Genomic DNA, 18,469 nt, shown 5'->3' with positions numbered 1-18,469 from the left:
TGCTAGATATGCCATTTTGTCACTGAGACATTATTTTTAATAGAATATAAAAATTATATGTGGCATGGGATGAGGTTGTTAATATTTTTACTTTGAATAATACAAATCCTTCTACAGAAACTACAGTTAATACCTATTTTAATAGTTTTATGCTATCAGTGTTGGATTCTAGAATTCATTTAGGAAAATCCTATAATTGTCACTCACTGGAGAGGACAAATAAAATTCTCCTTTGCTTTTGTATCCTGCTAAGTTAACTCATTTGATCAAAACAGTGTTTTTAAAAGCCTCAAGTTTTCTTGATTTTATGCAACATGAAACAATGGAATTAGTTCACAGACGGAAGAGTTTGATGGATAGATAGAGTGTAAAATGTAAACCTTGAAATTTCTTAGACTTATAGATGTTGGAGGTTTCACCATTGGGAAATTTCATACTTGAAGAATTTCCTATTGATAGTGGGAACTCTATTGGAATGTGAACCCCATTGGCATGGGAGGTTCCTCCTCCTCCCTTCTTGGGATTGCTTTGGGACAGAAACCTTTTGCTGAACAATGGAAAGGGCTTTGACCTATGCTTGAGCATGGAACAGGAATTTCTTTGAGTCATGATTGATTTTAGAATTGATACAATAGAGATACTTGGAATGACAGAACCAGGTCTTGGAAATTACAATCTCCACCCTACTCAGTCCTAACAGGATTTAGGAAGGGCTGCAGCATAGATCAAAATTTAATTATTCCAATCTCTACCCTACTCAGGGTAACAGGATTTAGGAAGGGCTGTAGCAAAGGATCAAGATTTAATTATTTGAGAATATGACCTTCAACAGACATGTGCAAAGCCACAGACCTCTGGGCGGTCCTGGGTTAAGCTAGAGCCACCATTGGCATAGGGAAGACATGGACAGTGATTGGTAGATGTGAGAATAGAGGGGAGGGAACTTGGATGGTTTGCTTAAAAATAGAGGGGTCTGAGGACTGAGGGGTGGTTGGTTGGAGAGGTGGTGCTTTGAGAGTTGGCTCTGAAGGAAGCTGGAGGTGGAGGCCCCTGAGACTGTTTCTCCATTTTGGTCACGTGAGTAATAGGGACTGATCTCCTTTCTTTGCCCCAGCTATCTAAGGGCTTGGGCCTTTTGGCCCAGCCTAAACAGAAGGGGTATTTAAGCCCTATTCCCTTCTCTCCCCTTTCTCTCTCCCTCTCTCTCTCTATCTCTAATACCTTTCTTCATCCTGTTTGTAATTAAACTCCATAAAACGTTGACTGCTGACTTGAGTTTTCATTTAGGAATTACATAGCTGAATTCCTTGGCGACCTTAAATTAATATATATCAGTCTTTTAAAGTGATTTCCTTGTCACAAAAAGGTTTACTGAACAACTAGGAAATTTGATTAGAAAGGTATTAGTGGTACTAGGTGGAAGTGATCATTTCAGACATATCAATAAATACTCATAGGGTGCTTCCTTTGAACTTTTAAAAAGACCTTGTACTTAATAACATTCTTAAAATTAATGTAACCCATGATTTGTCTTCACCAAGCTCAAGATATGACTGTTAGAACTCTAAATATGCAATGGGACACATGGGGATCCTCATGTCTTCTATAGAAAATAGCCGGCTATGGCTGTTATAATTTGTGGCTAAAGAAACCGCCCAAAGCTATGAAATTATAGAGTAAGGATTTCAGGTCAAAGTTCAGAAAGTCATGAGCAAAGGAATACAGGTGGGCACCTTTCAAGTCAAAGATTCTATAAACAGTGATTCAAGGCTCTCTGAGGCAGGTGCCTGAGAATTCTGTGGCACAATTTCATAAAATGAATATTGCAAAAGTGACATAAAATCATGCCTGCTTTGTGTTAAATGGCAATGCTGAATCAAGGAACAACCAGCACCTTTTTGAAACTATATATTTTTTATCATCTTTATGAACTAATAAGGCTTAGTTTTCAGTGCAATATATAAATAATTCTATGTAATATGTATATGTGTTATACATGTATAATGGCATATAAAGACTTGTAAAAATTATATATATATAAAATAGATTTGTATATACAAATTGTGCATTTCGTATATATAGACTTGTATATATGTCTAATGATATATGTATAATATACATGTCTATATAAATATGTATTTTATATTCTCTTTAACTATGAAAGTAGACATGACTAGTGTCCCAATTTTAAGTAGTGCTGGTAAATAAAGGTTTCCCCCCAATAATTTTTTTCATGACAAGAGGTGAATACAATTTAGGACTTCTCTAAAGGCAAGAAACTTATGATAAAGGAAAAAGAACATACCACAGTAGATTTTTCATATTTTGTACAATTCTTTATGATTTGTGCAGTACAGGAGAGATAATTTACTGGATTTTGCTTTCTTTTGCTTATGCTACCATTTCTGTAATGCTTCAGATTCTAAATCTACAAGAAATATGTCATTTGCATGCATTACTCAGATAGCAAATAGCAAGGTAGTCCACAGAAGGAAATGTTCTAAGTTGTAGTAGCTTATTCCTTTAAAAACTGAAATTCTGAACACTGATGAAAACATATAACATTTTTTCAATCACTATAAACAGAGCTGACAGAACTAAATATTATCCATTTTTACATATCATTATCATCATTAGCCATATTGTTTTATATTATTGAGGTGAGTAGGAGTACTTCTCTAAGAAATGATGTTAAATGGTCTGAGAAGGTTGTGTTTTTGCAACTTTTTAGATTTATCATTTTTCTTACTCTGATAGGCCTTTTTGTACCCATTTACATTCATAATTCTACAGCTAGAAGCGACCTCAGAGGCCATGTAGTTCCATCTTTTCATTTTACAAATAAGGAAATTAAGCCCACAGATGGAAAGTAATTTGAGCAAGGTGACATAGGTTAGTAAATGTTAGAGATGAGATTTGGACCTGGGCCTCATAACTCTAGGATTATTGGATTTTCCCAGCATTGAGCCTTCCTCAGAATCTAAATAAATACTCTTCAGACATCACCTTTGAATCTTCTGCTTCCAATCTATTGTCCTGGCCAGGAAACTAGGTAACCAAACTTGTTAAAATGTATAACTTTTGGAGTTTACAGAAGATGACACGATTGAAGCTCTTAAAAGAAGGTCTAGTTTTATATGTATGTTTCTACAGAATAAAGTTAATGCATTTTATATTAATGTTTTCCCTCCTTACATGATATTAAAAAAATCTTCTGTTTTTGCAGATCTGTTTAGACAATGAAGGTTGCCAGAAATCTAACATCCAGATAAAATGGAGCATAAGATGTATTTTTATATTAAAAATTTTAAAATAAACATTGAAATGACTTTATAGTTGATGAATCAAATGAATTATCTTCACATTAGGAGAGTGAAAATTTTCAATTCATTTGTAAAGATTAATGCCCATTTCTCAAGGAAGGGGTCAGGTTGAAGACATTAGAAGAAATTTGGGATTTGGACAGATTTCTGGATCCATTGACCCTAGGTAGTCTTTATCATCTGTGATTCTTTTATGAGCAGGAACCAGGGGAATATCTGTGGGGCTGGTAGTCAGAATCACTGCTAAAGTGCAAGCTGGAAGAAGACACGGTACTAATAGAAGTGTGAAGGTACTAGGCCTGACTTTTTAATATCTAACTACAAGGCTTTCAATGCAGTTAGGTGGCACAGTGGATAGAATGCTGGGCCTAAAGTCATTAAGACTCATCTTCCTGAATTCAAATCTGGCCTCAGAGCCTTATTAGTTGTATGATCCTATATAAGTCACTTAACTCTGTTACCTCATATGTAAAATGAGCTAAAGAAGGAAATGGAAAGCCATTCCGGTATCTTTTCCAGGAAAACAACAAAATGGGTTACAAAAAGTAGGATATGATAAACAATTGAAGAGGAGTAACAACAAGAACAACAATAATCATGACTTCCACAGAAGATGTAGAGTAGAGGCAGGATGCCAATCTACATCAGTCCAAGGAAGAGATATATTCATTATTATGAGTGGACTCAGCCATTATAAATAAGCAATATGCCATAGACAAACTAATGGTAGAAAATCCATGGTTAGTTATATTGTGTTTAACTATTCTCATCAATACAGAATAAAGACAAAAAAAACTATATATTGACACAAGGTACAGAGGAAAGAGAAAACATTGTCTTTAGAGTTAGAGAAATTTTGTGTTGTCTTCTCCATTAGAATCTGGGCCCCTCAAAAGCAGTAGTTATCTTGCTCTTCAATTTGTATACCAGCTCTTAGCAAAGTGATTAGTGAATATTCTTGAATTTTAGCCTGTTTTGTACTATATGGTTTCTAAGGCCACTTATGCCTAAGAAATTTGGAGTCAAAAGATCTGTTTTTCTGAACCAAGCTCTGACCGTTGTTACCTGAATGACCTTGGGTAAATTAAAAATTAAAATTAAAGAAGCTGAAGGGTTGCTTTCTGAGTTCCCTTAAGGCTCTAAGTCTATGATACTATATTCTTATTCCCTCATGTACTGAAAAATTAAATGCCTCTAATAAGTATAACCAGTTAATTATTTACTATGGTGGATATTATATATGATTTGCATCCCATTAGATAGAATGATCTAGAAATACTTTTCATACTAAGAATGTATGTACTTCCTTTTCTGAATTTATACGAATTAAGGGAAATATAATAACAATAATATACTTTTCAAGGGATTATTATTAATTGGCTCATCTTACTTAATATGTATCCAGATACCTAAAATCAACAACTTTATGTTTCACATAACATTTTTACCTAAAAATAACATCCATGGAACCTTTTATCCAAAAAATACATTAGTAATAATTCCTTCTTAACCTAAATATTAGTAGATCTTTAACTTTATACCTTTAACTTTCAGACTCTTATTTTATATCTAACTTTTATGACCAAAGAATCAAATCTAAAACAAAAATAAAAACATGATATCCTTTATGATGACATGAAACATTTCACTAATTAATAATAAGGTGTTGACAAAATGAATGTTGAAATAATTTTCTGTTCTTAGAGATATCTACACACTAAGGTTAATGATAATGAATGTGTCACATTGGTGTGAAAGATATAGCCATGCCACATGCAATTTAACTACCATCATGCATATTTTTCAGTATATTCCATGGAAGGCTGTATTATGTTCAGAAGCCTAGGAAGGAAAAATCATAAAAATGCCATACAAAACAAATGAGAGTGGAATTTTTTAAATCAGCAAAATGAACTGTATTTTTAAATAAAATTAATCTTTTCATTTATGCTTAGAGCATTATGAAGTAATTTAACTGGCCTCACTCATCTTACGTCTAGGCAATAAACTGATGGAGGTGAATAAATGGAAATGTTAATTACTAAATGCCCATCCATTTTTGACTGCCTAGGTAATTTAGAAGGAAAGTCACCATGGAATAACTAATGCTGATTTCACTATAATACTACATATCCAAGGCAGCCTCAGGGAGGATCCTGGGTTACTAGGAAAATAAGCCAAAGCACAAAGAAGCAGGGACATGCTCTGCACCCACGCACCTGGAGGAACTACTCCAATACCATCATCAACCTCATAATCTGAGATGTCACTATCAATGATTCGCTGAGATCCTGCACAACAGTAAGGCAAATACATACCTATATATCTGGTTGACTTGTAAAATATAAAGTAAATGGTCATATTTTTAAAATCCAATGAAAGTGCTATGGAAGAATTTAGAACAATACATGATAAATATTTAATTGATTCATAATCCGACACACAGTCACACCTGACAAGTTTTCCAACTTACCATACTCCTGAGGTACATCATGAGAGTCTTAATATCCTTGTTTTCATCATACCAATTGAAGATGTTTCCATATGTTAGGGGGGTAGAGAAAGCAGGGCTTTTTGGCTTGTTTCTGTTTTTATAGGCTTTGAATTTTGTTCTTTTTATTTTTTTCTTTTTCAATTGACATGCCACACCAGAAAAGAGATGACAGTAGTATCTAAAGCATCCCTTTTTCAAGAGTCAGCCCAAAGTCTATCTTCTGCAGGAATCCTTTCTTTCTAACTGCTAATGCCTCCTCCTTTCATGTTACCCATATATACTCTGTATGTATTGTCTTTACATCTGGTTATTTATATTACTGTCTTTTGCATTAAAGTGTATGATCCCTGAGAAGTGACTTTTTTTGGTTTTATACATCTTCCCCTAATGCTTAATACAATATCTAGCACAAAGTAAGAACATTATAAATATTTATTGACTGGATGACTAATTGACTCCATATTATACTTATTTTTTCTATCTAAAATGCTGGAAATTAGGCTCTAATGGCAAGAAATTTTATAGAAGGATTGGAGGAATAAAAAAAATCTTTCTGTATAACATTAATTTCAGGATAACATGATTTTTTTTCCAGTCTAGACTTGTGATTTCACTTGTATAGGGAATCTTCAGTGAGGAAATTGCTTTCAATGATATAAGGTAACAATTTGTCTATCTTAAAAGCCTTAGAGAGGTGTCTGAGATTCTGAGTATAGTAATGAGAAGATACTTTGTTGTCTTCTTCAGCTTTTAAAATGTGATCTTACAATTGTCTAGTCACTAAGCCAATAGTCTTAGAGAAATGGTTATACTAGGAAAAAATAAAAAGGGAAATTAAACTATTTAAAAATATGACTCATTTCTAAGAGCCACTTCCACATTTTCTTGTTTATTTATTAACGTACAGACTTCTATTGAACCACGAAGATATTAAAACTTCTGATGAACTATAGTGTAGCATGATGGATAGAATACTAGAGTCAGGAACAACTTATTCCAAATCCTGCCTCTGATATATGCTAGCCACATGTCCTTAGACAAATTATTTAGTTTCCCTCGAGCTAAATTTTCTCCTCTATAAAATGGCAATAATAAAAAGTTTTCTTTCCTGGGGTTGTTTCCCAGCTCATATGAGATAACATATATAAAGTATTAAGTAAATAGGAATGATTACTTAAAATTATTTTTTCCAAATTTCAAAAACTTATTTCCTTAGTCTCTTATGAATCCACTTTTCTCACTAGTTTTTTTTCCAAATTTTCACATATTTTCAAAGCTAATCTTCCTTTAAAACCCAGGATTTAAACACCTTAACTTCATTATTAGTCAATGTGCTTTTCAAATAGCTTATTAAGAACTGCAAGATAGTATAGAACCCTAAAGCTATTAAAATGAATGTATGATTATAAAAGCACACTCCTACTAAGGGCCTGTCATGTAATTTGCATAGTACACAATATAATATCATGCAATTTTGAATTTTAAGAATTCATGATATTGTTCACGCAGAGGTATAAAATTGATTTAGCATGACTAGTAAATGAGGTCTCCATTAAAATTTATGAATATCTTTCATTAAGTAAATAATGGATAAATAGATGATAAACTTGTGGAAGTTTGCTACAACTGTGTTCTAAACTTAATTGTATAGCTAGATAATTCTTTCTAATATTTTTATCTCTTCTGAAATTCCAGTACAAAAATGTACTCTTGTAGTTACAATGGACTTCCCACAGAATCATTTTGCCACTTCCTGGTTATACCCAATATTTCTACTAAATGGTAACATACAAAGATCTTAGGCTTACTTTGTAGTTTTTTGCTAGAGCTTTCTCCATGGATGTGTCTCCTTGGCATGAAAGGTGATGGCTGAGGCAGAGGTAGCGAAGATTCATCGTGTGTCTGCAGTTTATACCAATGTGGTTCATCATCTAGCAAGGCTGTCTCCAGCTCTATAAGGATCTAGTGGAATATTTGTCAAGTTAAATCAGGGGGAAGTCCCAACGTTGACTATCAAGTAAACACAAGTTATATTCAGAGACACTTTATTTGCACTTAAAAGGCAATGTATTCAAATCTTCATAGCATACATCACCTCTCCAAGAAATTCACTTTCTTCTTCTTGTACTCTTGGTTGATCCCACACAGTTATTTCTAACATTCGTTCTCTAAAATCTCTGCGGTGCACATGCGAATAGAGAAAAGTTTGGTTCCATTTTGGTTCTAGGACTTTCTTTACTGTTTTGGTCCTCCTTTTACTTTTATCACTGAAAAATAAAAATCCTTATAAATTTCCCTAATTAAAATCTTACTTTTATTTTTAAAAAATCATCCCCTCCTCACTCTCTTGTCCCTCACTCAAATGCTGAGGAAAAAGAAAATCAAAACATATTTCTTGCAACAAATACACATAGTTAATAAAAATGAATCCTCACATGGGTTATATCCTTCCCACCAAAAACTTTGTCTCATTCTGTACTCTGAATCTTTTACCTTTCTGTCACGAGGTAGATAGCAGGAGTATGAATTATAATGGAAAATAGCAGATATATGTACTTTAGATGTAGAAAATACTATTTATCATTTTAATATAATTTATGTAAATTGCCTTCATCTTAAGAGAGCTAAAGTAATTTCTGACAGAGTATAATATTCTAATTTCAACTCTAATTTTGAATGACAGCTTTTTAACTACACTTATATTTGAACTATTTTGCCAATATAAATGTCTGAGAAATTGAAATTGTAATGAAACCAAATAGGGACTATTTGATATTTATTTTTATATTATTATTAATATTATTATAAATATTATGGAAACACAATTTACAAGAACCATGGGGAGTCAATCTCATTTGTTAATAAGGAGACCATTATCTAACCCATTTTTTAATATTTCAGAAAAGGAGATATTCTGCATTCCCTTAGTAGCAAAGTTCTGGTGTGTTTTCTTCCACAAAATAATCACTACCTTCTATCAGGAAGAAAGTACATTTTCACATAGGGATTCCTGGGCCGTCCATCCACTCGAGGGGGTAGATCAGTGGCCTGAAGAACATTTACAATAAGTTGATGTCCAACTTTGTCATACCACAGCTTCACCTATGGAATAATTGGGATGGGATTAACTGTTAAAATCTAATGATAAACTGACATTAGTACAAAGTAGAGACAAAAATTAAAATCAAAATGAACATTTATTATAATATTTTGCCCATATTAAGCATTTAATAAATGTTGATTGATCATTATGGAGGTGTTTCAAGCAATTTCTCAATAAATAATTACATGAGCATCAAAACCTAGATTTTAAGAAAGATTGTACCTTTTGGGCAGATAAAAATTTGGCATTTTTAGTTTCAACTTTAACTTACAGGGGGAAAAAAGCTATTGCCTTATCCTAGGTACTCTTAAAAGTGTTATTTCTTCAGATCTATATTTTCATATTTAATCAGTCTTCAAAAAAGTATTTAAAAATCATTTTTGCTAGTATGAGTTGAGAAAATCTTATTATGATGTTTTTATTTTAACAATTATTTGTATAGAGAAGTTTTAAAAAATTAAAAGTAAGCCAAAGTGTTGAAGACAACACAGGGTCAAAAGGAAGTTTGATCAAAAATAATATGTTCCATGTTGTCAAGCTCCATATTCTTTCTCTTTCGAATGTAGAAGTAAAAGTGTTAGTGAATCTTCAGGATCCAGAAGGAAAAAGGAAAATTAGGGGGGAAAGTATGTTTATATATGTATATATATATTTGAGAAATTCAGGATATCCCAAATGGTGGTTAAAATCTTCATGTAATTATTTGAAAAAGTGATAAATTTAGCTACCACAGGAAAGAAATGAAACCCAAAATATAATATTTGGAAATGTGTATTTCTCCACCTCTTTGATCTTTTGTGAAGAAGAAATTGTGGTTCAGAGAATCCAGGTGACTTGATTATGCTCACAAAGCTAATAAGTAGCAGCATTTTTGACATAGCATCCAGATCCTTTCACTGTATGTTCAATATATTTTCTAATATATGCAATATCTATTCTTTCTGATATACTGTGGAACTCAAATCAATAATTCAATTCAATTCAAAATAGTCATTCATTCTTCCATTCATTCAATCAGGGTTGGGGAAGAAATAAACATTTATTAAAATCCTATTATGTGTCAGGCATTGGGCTAATTGCTCCACAAATATTATTCCATTTTGTCCTCACAACATCTCTGGGAGGTGGTGCTGTTATTATCTTCATTTTAAAGTTGAGGAAACTGAGGCAGAGGGAAGTTAAGTCAACTCCAACTCACTTGTTGAGATGTGACCTCAACAAGAGAGAACTCTTGAATCCTCATTCACAAGTTCTCTCTCTCTAACCATCATGCAGTAACTTCTCTACCTTTGAGGTTCATTCAAGCCAGGTCTACCAATCAATCAAAATCCTGATAGCTATTGTCTACCAACATCCAGGAAATTCCTCTTTTTCTCCTTACAGGTCAGTGTCTATCACATATTTTTTCTCTTCTCCCCAACTCCTAGACTCTATGCTTTTGTCTTTTCTTGAATCCTTTACTACTTAATCCTATTGTCAATTTTTCTTCCTGTCAAGAGCCACCCTCATATTACTCCCAATCCCAGTTAACTTTATTCCTATTCACATGTGGTTAAAGAGAAGTTGGAGGAAATCACAAAACTATGCAGAGCAGGTCAGTATAAATTTAAGCTATGTTATCTGAAATCAGCCTTCACTGAGAGAAGGAAATCTTTAAAAATTTTCTTAATTTGACTACTTCTCCCACAGTGTTTTTTCAAACCTTTTCATCCTTCCTCAAATTTTTCTAGTCCCATCCTACCCCACCTCAAATAAGAGCCTAGTTTACATTTGCAAAGATGTTGCACATGTGCCCTAGAATGCTGGAGGGGGCTGTTTCTTTCTCCCTTTCTACCACCTCGGGACAATATTCACATACGGCACCTCTTTGTCCAGCAGCCCAAGGCAAGACCTTCCTTCCTCCACTGTCTGGGGTAATATGAGGGACTCATTGGTAGCTTGAAGGTGCAATTTGGGCACCTGATCTCTAAAAGATTTGCCAACACTGGACTAGACTATTTCTGGAAAGAAGAATAAGGTTCAATCTTATTAGATTGGGAATTTTTGGAGGTACTGAATGGTGGTATGTTTTGTTAGAAGAAAACTCTTCACCTGTGGGGAATTCCCCCGCATTTCTACATAGCTTTCTGAACAGTTCTCTTCAAAAAGGTCCATAGTTATGTGAGGGATTTATTGAAGGCCAAAGAATAAAGTGGTTCTAAATTCAGCACTGAGGAGGTTAAGTTTGGGTAAGGTGTAAAAAACAGGTGTTAATTGGCTGCTGTTGTGCACTACCTGGTTCTGATCATAAATATAGGACAGACTGAGAAGGATACCTGAAATCAAATGGCATTCTGGGATGAGATGTGTTCTTTGGTCCTATATTTTGCACTGAGGAATAAGTTCAGAAGCAAGAAGCAGTTATGTGACTTGGATCCCAAGAACAGAGTAAGACCTTATTCTAGATTTCAATCTAGTCTGAAGCCTGCAGCAGAATAACTAGGACAAGAATCCTAGACCAAAGATAAGTTGGCAGAACTGTCATTCTAAATCAACATAGTTTGCCAGGTGGTGAAAAGAAGCTGAATCTAGCAGCAGTCCAGCAGACCTCTAAAAAGGGCAAAACCACAAATAATGTTTCTTTGATCCAAACCTGTAAGATTTAGAAGAGTGGGAGCCATAAACTGTAAGAGTTAAAATGGTTGAGGTCATAAACTGTAGTGATTAAAATAGTAGAAGAATTAAATTGTGATAGATATAAAGAGTGGATGAGTAAGTTGTGACCGCAGGAAATATGTTTTTGCTACAGTGTTTTGTTTTTAAATCAAATATAAGGTGGTCGCCAGGGAAATATTCCCAATTATTCAAATATACCCAAGTCAGCTGGGTTTTATAGAGATTTTAATTAATACAAATGAGGAATTAAAGAAAAGGAGAGAAAGAGAGAAAAAGGTGAATAATGAGAAAAGGATAAGCTGGCCCTGGCCAGTCCTGGCCAACCCAGGCCTAAGCCCTAAGAGAAAAGATCAGTCAGTCCTTAATCACTCACCACAAGATCTGTCCAAGCAAGGATTCTAGTGATACCAGGCCAGCTCCATCTCAGCTGACTCCCACCAGCTCAATCCTCAATCTGAATGTTTCAGAATGTCCCTTGAGCTCCTATCTGAGCTCCTATTTAAAGGGTCTTTTCTCCTATGTCACCTCCCCTAAGTCCTTACATCTACCAATCACAGTAGACGTTTTTCAAAGAACAAACCATTCTTTGTTCACACCTGAGTAGACTAATCTTTTGAGTAATTCACACCTGAGTAGACTAGAATCTCTGAGTAAGTTTTCACCTCTTTGCTCCTTGTAAATTCACAAGTTGCTTGACCTTTATAGGTATTTAGCACCCTTTTTGTATTAGTCCTAAAATAGGCATGGCTTAAGTATGGGTTTAAGTACTTTTCATTGTTCAGAAAAAAGTTTACAACTTTATCTTCCCCTAGGGCAGACTTAGTAGGTGAGTTCTCACATTTCTGATAAAAGTAGAGTTCACTGCCCAAATGGGGAATGGTCTTAATCCAATCTTATGAAGTAGGGTCTGGGAATTTTTAAGGTTCACAAACCTAAATTAGAAACATACAGAGTTCTGCCCTGAGGGAAAATCCCTTAGATAAGAGAAACTATTGGGAGCTCCAGAAACTTTTGAGTCTTCAGATTTAGTGGCCCTGTTATTCTGGAATAACAAAATAATTGATACCTCAATAAAGTGTCAAGAATCTTAAGGAAACAGTCAGTCCAGACATTTGTTCTAACCTGACTTAAACATAAAGTACTAAGTGAAGGAGTAGGCTAGAAGAATGAGCAAACAAAAAAGAATCCCTCCATATAAACTTAGCTGGGTGATGAGGAAATGCTTAAGACACAAATCCAGAAGATGAAAATGACTCAAAAACATATATAAGCAAAAACATAACAAAAAGAGAGCATGGGAAAAATCTATACTAGATTTCTTAGAAGATATAAAGCAGACATTTTAAAAATTAAATCATTTTATAAACTAAAGTGCTAAGGGAAAAGTTGAAAAAGAAATGAGAATTTTAGAAGAGAGAACTGGAAAAGAAAAATCAATTGTGTTGTACAAGGTACAAAAATTTTCCCAAGATACAAATTCCTTGCAGTGTAATAAAAATGGTTGGGAAGAGTTTATGACTCCATGAGGTAAACAGGAAACAATAGAAAAAAGTCAAAAGACTAATAATATAGGAAAAAATAACATGTAAATTGTCTTATACGAACAACAACTATGATAGAAAACAGAGTGAGGACATAATTTAAGATTCATTGAATCAAAATAAAAAAGAAAACCTAGACAACTTATTTCAAAAAATGATAAAAGAAAACTGTCCAAATATATCACAACCAGAAGGAAAAATGGAAATTGAAAAAATCAATTAGGCACCTCTTAAAAGAAGCACCAAAATGAAAATCTCTCAGAAATATTATGGTTAAAACAGAAAAAAATCTTGCAAACAGAAATAAAAAAAATTGAAGTACTTAGGAGTCACCCTAAGAAACATATATAATTTAGTAGGCATCAGTATAAAGGAGCAGAAATATTAGAATATGATGTTCCAGAAGGCCATATAAGTGTACACACACATACACATATACATACATGAATGTACTCATATATTGTGAAAGGAAATTCTTGGTTCTCTTTGAGTTCACACTTGTGAAAAGGGAATCCTTTATTCTCTGCCTAGTTGGTATTAACACTTTGGTTAACACTAACTTTGAATCAACACAAGCTTGAACTAGGTGGAAGAGTTCACAAACTACTTAGTGAATTTTTACCTAGTGCTAGGTGAGAAGCCAGCAAGATACTTGGAGAGCTCCACCCTTTTTTCTAACTCAAACAGTCAGAAACTTGTGAATTCTGTTAAGAGTCCACACCCACCAGAAGGTGAGAACTGGTTCCCACAAACACTGCCCTCTGGGCAGTTCTAGACAATTTGTAAGTTGTGATTGGCCCCTATGAAGAGGGGAATAGAAAAGAAGTCATTATGAAAGGCCATGAATTTCTGAGGCTAGAGAGAATGGACTCCAAGAAGGAGAATGGACTTCAAGAAGAGAGTCATTCCAAGAAGGAAGTTTGCTTTGGGAGTAGTCTTCAGCTCAAGTCATTGTCATGACTTGCCTCTTAAAGGGAACTTGGGTGAGTGGATAGCTACTTTTCCTTTCCTGTCTTCTGGGGAGAGTTCTGAAGAAGTCAACCTTCTGGTTGAAGGTTAACAAGTCCTGGCTGAGCCAAGCACTGGAACAATATTTAGTTAGATTGGTTAATGTCTTCTCTACCCTTTTGAATTTCTCTATTTTCACTCTTTCCACCTCTTTTATAAATAAAAGATTTATAATTTTCATATCTTTAGCCAAACCATTCATTTTAAAAGTACAATATATAGGCTTATAGCCAAGAATAACTTACCCAGCAAAACTAAGTCTAGTACAACATGGGAAAACAAATGGAAGTTTAATGAAATAAAGAATGTTCAAGCTTCCTGAAGAAAATACCAGAAGTTCAAGGAAACTTTGAATTACAATCACAAGAACTAAAAAAAAAAATGAAAAAATAAATATAAGTGAATAATCATAAGGAACTAAAAAAAGCATAAATTGTTTACATTTGAATACGGGGTGATGAACTTTATGTCCTCTAAGAACCCTATCACCATCACGGGTTATACCAGAAATCAACTTAGAAGTCTTGGGAATAGTTCTGTTATGTTTTTATGATATTAAACAAAAAATGAAAAGGAGATGAAGATACATCTTAGGAAAAGGCAAGAAAGAGGAAGAAAGGGGAAAATTACTTCATATCTTTGAGATACTAAAGTAGAAATTTATAGAAATAAGGAAGAAAAGGGTGGGGGAAGTAGTTGACACTAGAACCTCATTATTATCTGAACTGATCAAAGGAGGGAAAGAAAAAACCCAGTTTGGATACACAAAAATATTTCAATGAACAAGAAATATGAGAGAAAGAACAAAGGGAAGGGCAAAAAGTAGTGAATTTAAATTAGGGAGAAATGAGCACTAAGCAAAATAAACTCTAAGAAAGGTTACATAAAAACATAGTAGTTCTTTTGGGGAGTGGCAAAGAATTAAAAAAATGAGAGATTATGCAATAGTTGGGGAATGGGTGAACAAGTTATATCATATGATTATAACAGAATATTATTTTTCTATAAGAAATGATGAAGGGCATAGTTTCAGAGAAAACTTGAAATGTCTTTTGAACTGATGCACACTTACATGAACCAGGAAAAATATGTATATATATATATATATATTAATAATGATACTACTAAATGTGTCAATAAGGAGGATAATGTTATATATACTATGCTAGATTATCACAAAGTATTTCAGTTCTCCTCCCTGAAGGAAAGCCGAAGACTGAACTTCCCTTCACTGAGCCCAGGGCACAAACTACCTGGAGACATATATATGTATATAATCCATATGTATTATACCATAAAATATAAGGATTAATTACAACAGGATGCCTTAACTCTAAGGGGACTAAATTTTCCACCCACTTTCCTTTCACTGCGAGGGCAATTTCTTCTTGGTCTTGGGAATTCACCCAAGGTACTGTCCAAACTCCTTACCAATAACTAAAATCTCAAAAAAAACACTGACTAAGCTATCTAAAATCCTTATATATAAGTAAATTATCTATATTAAGATTGTGTCCAAGGAGTCAAAGCCAGTGAGCCAAAATGTCAGAGGCTCACTGACTAGAGTATGGCTCTGATGTGAAATCAGAGTCCAGGCAAGCAGGTCTTCTGGTCTTTTTCCTTTCACACAAAAGTTTTCACAGCAGCAGGTCTAAACCAGTCTTCTTCCTGACTTTTTCCACAGTGAGGAAAGGACAAACCCTCAAGATATTTCAAGGGTTTCTCTTTCTTTCCTGTCACAAGCAGGGTTATATTCAAATAGAGAGAGAGAGAGAGAGAGAGAGAGAGAGAGAGCAGAGCTGGCTAGTCCCCACAGAAATCAGGGTCTAACTAACCCAGAACTCTTCCTGCCTTTCCCCCTTTAAATTCCAAACCATGCCCAGAATTCTGTCTGCCTGTCACTCTGCAACCATTAAGACAACTTCACAAAATTCCTTAACTTATCAAAACCCATCACTATAATATACATATATATACATATATATATAAATATATACATATATTTATATGAAATAACAACAATATTGTAAAGACAAAAAGTCTGGAAAGACTTAGAAACTCTGATGAGTACAAAGATTAACCATAATTTCAAAGAACTCATGAAGAAACATGTTCCCACCACCTGACAGAGAAATGAAGGCTTTAGAGTGCAGAATGTGGCATATATTTTTTGACATAGCAAAAATGTTAATTTATTCTGCTTGATTACACATGCTTTTGAGAGGGATTTTGTTTTTCTTTCTTAGTTTGGAAGGGTTTAAAGGGAGAAAAGGAAGAGGAGAATAAAAAAAATAAAATTTAATTTAAAAGCTAAAAGCAATAAGAAAGATGAACTTTCTCCAACATTATAAAAAAAAAAACTTACAGAAAGTTGTCCTGGTAAGACCTGAGGGGCATCCTTTAGTGCTCCAGGGCTAGTTGGAGAAATAACAGAAATAGAAGGTCTTTCCATCTTTTGAGATTCAAAAGAACTTGAACCTGAAATAAGAGAAAAATGAAAAAGACAATTCTGGAAAATTATGGCTAAAAAAAATAAAAAAAGACATTTTCTGAAATATACAAGGCCAATATTATACTTATAACATATTCTGCTCTCTTTAGTAACAAAAACAAAAAACTACTCCAATACTACCAATATACTTATAATATGAAATTCCCAGTGAGAATTTTAAATACAGCCTTTTCCATGAGTGAGTAATATACTTAAAATATAGGAATTAGGTTCAACATTCACTTTTAGTTACTAGATTTTAACTTCATGTGTCATTCTGAATGTGTATTTACATTAAATGGGACATGGGTTAATGATAAGTGTAGGTGAGGGTAATGGTACATAAAATTAGTGATGATGAGGGTATTAATTGAAATTGGTAGAGTGACTAGATTTATTTTGTTACCTTCATTGTGAAATGGTAATAAATCTGACAGAAAACATAATTCTTGATCAGCAACTGATCTTAAGTTTGTTTGACTTTTCTTAACCCAATTTTTTAGCAAAGAGCCTACAAAATTAATCTCTAAAACTTGAGGATCTAGTCAGATTGGGTCACAGAAAGAATACAGAACTGGCTCCCTGGACTATATTATGCATTTTTGGTTTAATTACTGACCAAGGCTGTTTGGATGCTATTCAAAGACTCGTTTTAATCTTTATTTGGACTTTGTTTGTATTTTATTATATAAACTGTGCCCCAGAAACAATGACTGTCAGGCGATACTGAAACATTCGGGAGTCCTGAAGGGGTTAGGAGAATGAGGCATGGTGAGAAAGATGACATGTGTCAGGAGGGCCACTGAGCTGGTAGCAATCAGAGGTGAGGTTTATAGATCACAACTAATATTTTATAGAGAAAGTGACTAGGCTAAGGGATTAGGTAAGCTTTTTACATGGACAATGGTTGGTAATGTTTTACAATCTTAGTACAATGACTTAGTTTACCTCACCAAAGCTTAGACAGAGTTTTCTATAGTATAATAAACCACAGGAAAATATGTAACCATCTAGTTCAGATTCTCAGGGAAATATTTGCTTCAGTGGGTAGAACAAGGATAGTCAGTTGTTGCCAAGTACAACAGGGAGGGGTGGAAAGGAGGGGTCTGGGGGTCTCACGTGAGGAGTGATTCTGGCCAGTCCAAAGTTTTGATTTTACTGGAATGCACCCTAACTACTAGGGACTATAAATGACAGTAGTTAATTAAAAACTGATTTACCACTTCAGCTATTTAATACATAGGGTAGAATGGGTTTGAATTGATAAGGAAAAATAATTCATGAATTTAAATGTACTCACAATCTAACTTACAACCTCATTGAATATAATGCAATATTGCTTAATTTCACATATCCTTCAAGCTTATGCTCCATGATTAAAATGCTGAAGAAATCTGAAAGTCCTTTAATAGTATCTTTAATGACAGAGTAAGTGATAGTATGTATATATGTTATTGTTAACATGAGATTCTGAATGGAATATCAACCTTCTTATAATGAAATAGAATAATTGATAAATAGGTTCCTCATTACAATATTGTCCTTTGGGTCTATGTTGTAGAATTGTCAAATGGACAGAAATTCCTGAGACACTTTCATTCTTACTTGTGTTCATTCATAACATATATTAAATATTTGTTAATCATCTTCCAATTCAAGACACTTTACCATGGATGATAGGATATAAAGAATGAAGGGAATCCTTACTTGAAATTCTTTTTACTAACACATTCACTAAAATAAATAATACAAAAATAAAATAATTGGCTGGGCAGATGAAGTTTTCTGCCTTATATGGAAGATTGACTTGGAATTTATATAACTTTTTCGGTGAGTTATGTATTGACAGAATGC

At 33.8% G+C, this 18,469-nt stretch overlaps 1 protein-coding gene across 48 annotated transcripts in view; it reads right to left on the bottom strand.

The window, feature by feature from the left end:
• The window catches only part of RIMS1 (regulating synaptic membrane exocytosis 1), a 739,353-nt gene that overhangs the window by 197,940 nt on the left and 522,944 nt on the right, over positions 1 to 18,469 (bottom strand). For all 48 annotated transcript variants that reach the window (XM_056818463.1, XM_056818483.1, XM_056818457.1 and 45 more), the window contains 5 exons: positions 16,490 to 16,602; positions 8,789 to 8,919; positions 7,913 to 8,084; positions 7,626 to 7,779; positions 5,543 to 5,614 (listed from right to left, as the gene is read on the bottom strand). In XM_056818463.1, coding sequence (XP_056674441.1) covers positions 5,543 to 5,614; positions 7,626 to 7,779; positions 7,913 to 8,084; positions 8,789 to 8,919; positions 16,490 to 16,602 — 642 coding nt within the window. The remainder of the gene's footprint in view (positions 1 to 5,542; positions 5,615 to 7,625; positions 7,780 to 7,912; positions 8,085 to 8,788; positions 8,920 to 16,489; positions 16,603 to 18,469) is intronic.

Source organism: Monodelphis domestica, chromosome 2 (genome assembly GCF_027887165.1).
Source record: "Monodelphis domestica isolate mMonDom1 chromosome 2, mMonDom1.pri, whole genome shotgun sequence".
Classification (NCBI taxonomy): Eukaryota; Metazoa; Chordata; class Mammalia; order Didelphimorphia; family Didelphidae; genus Monodelphis; species Monodelphis domestica.
Note: the sequence above shows the minus strand (reverse complement) of the source record. Positions and strands in the feature narration are given on the sequence as shown.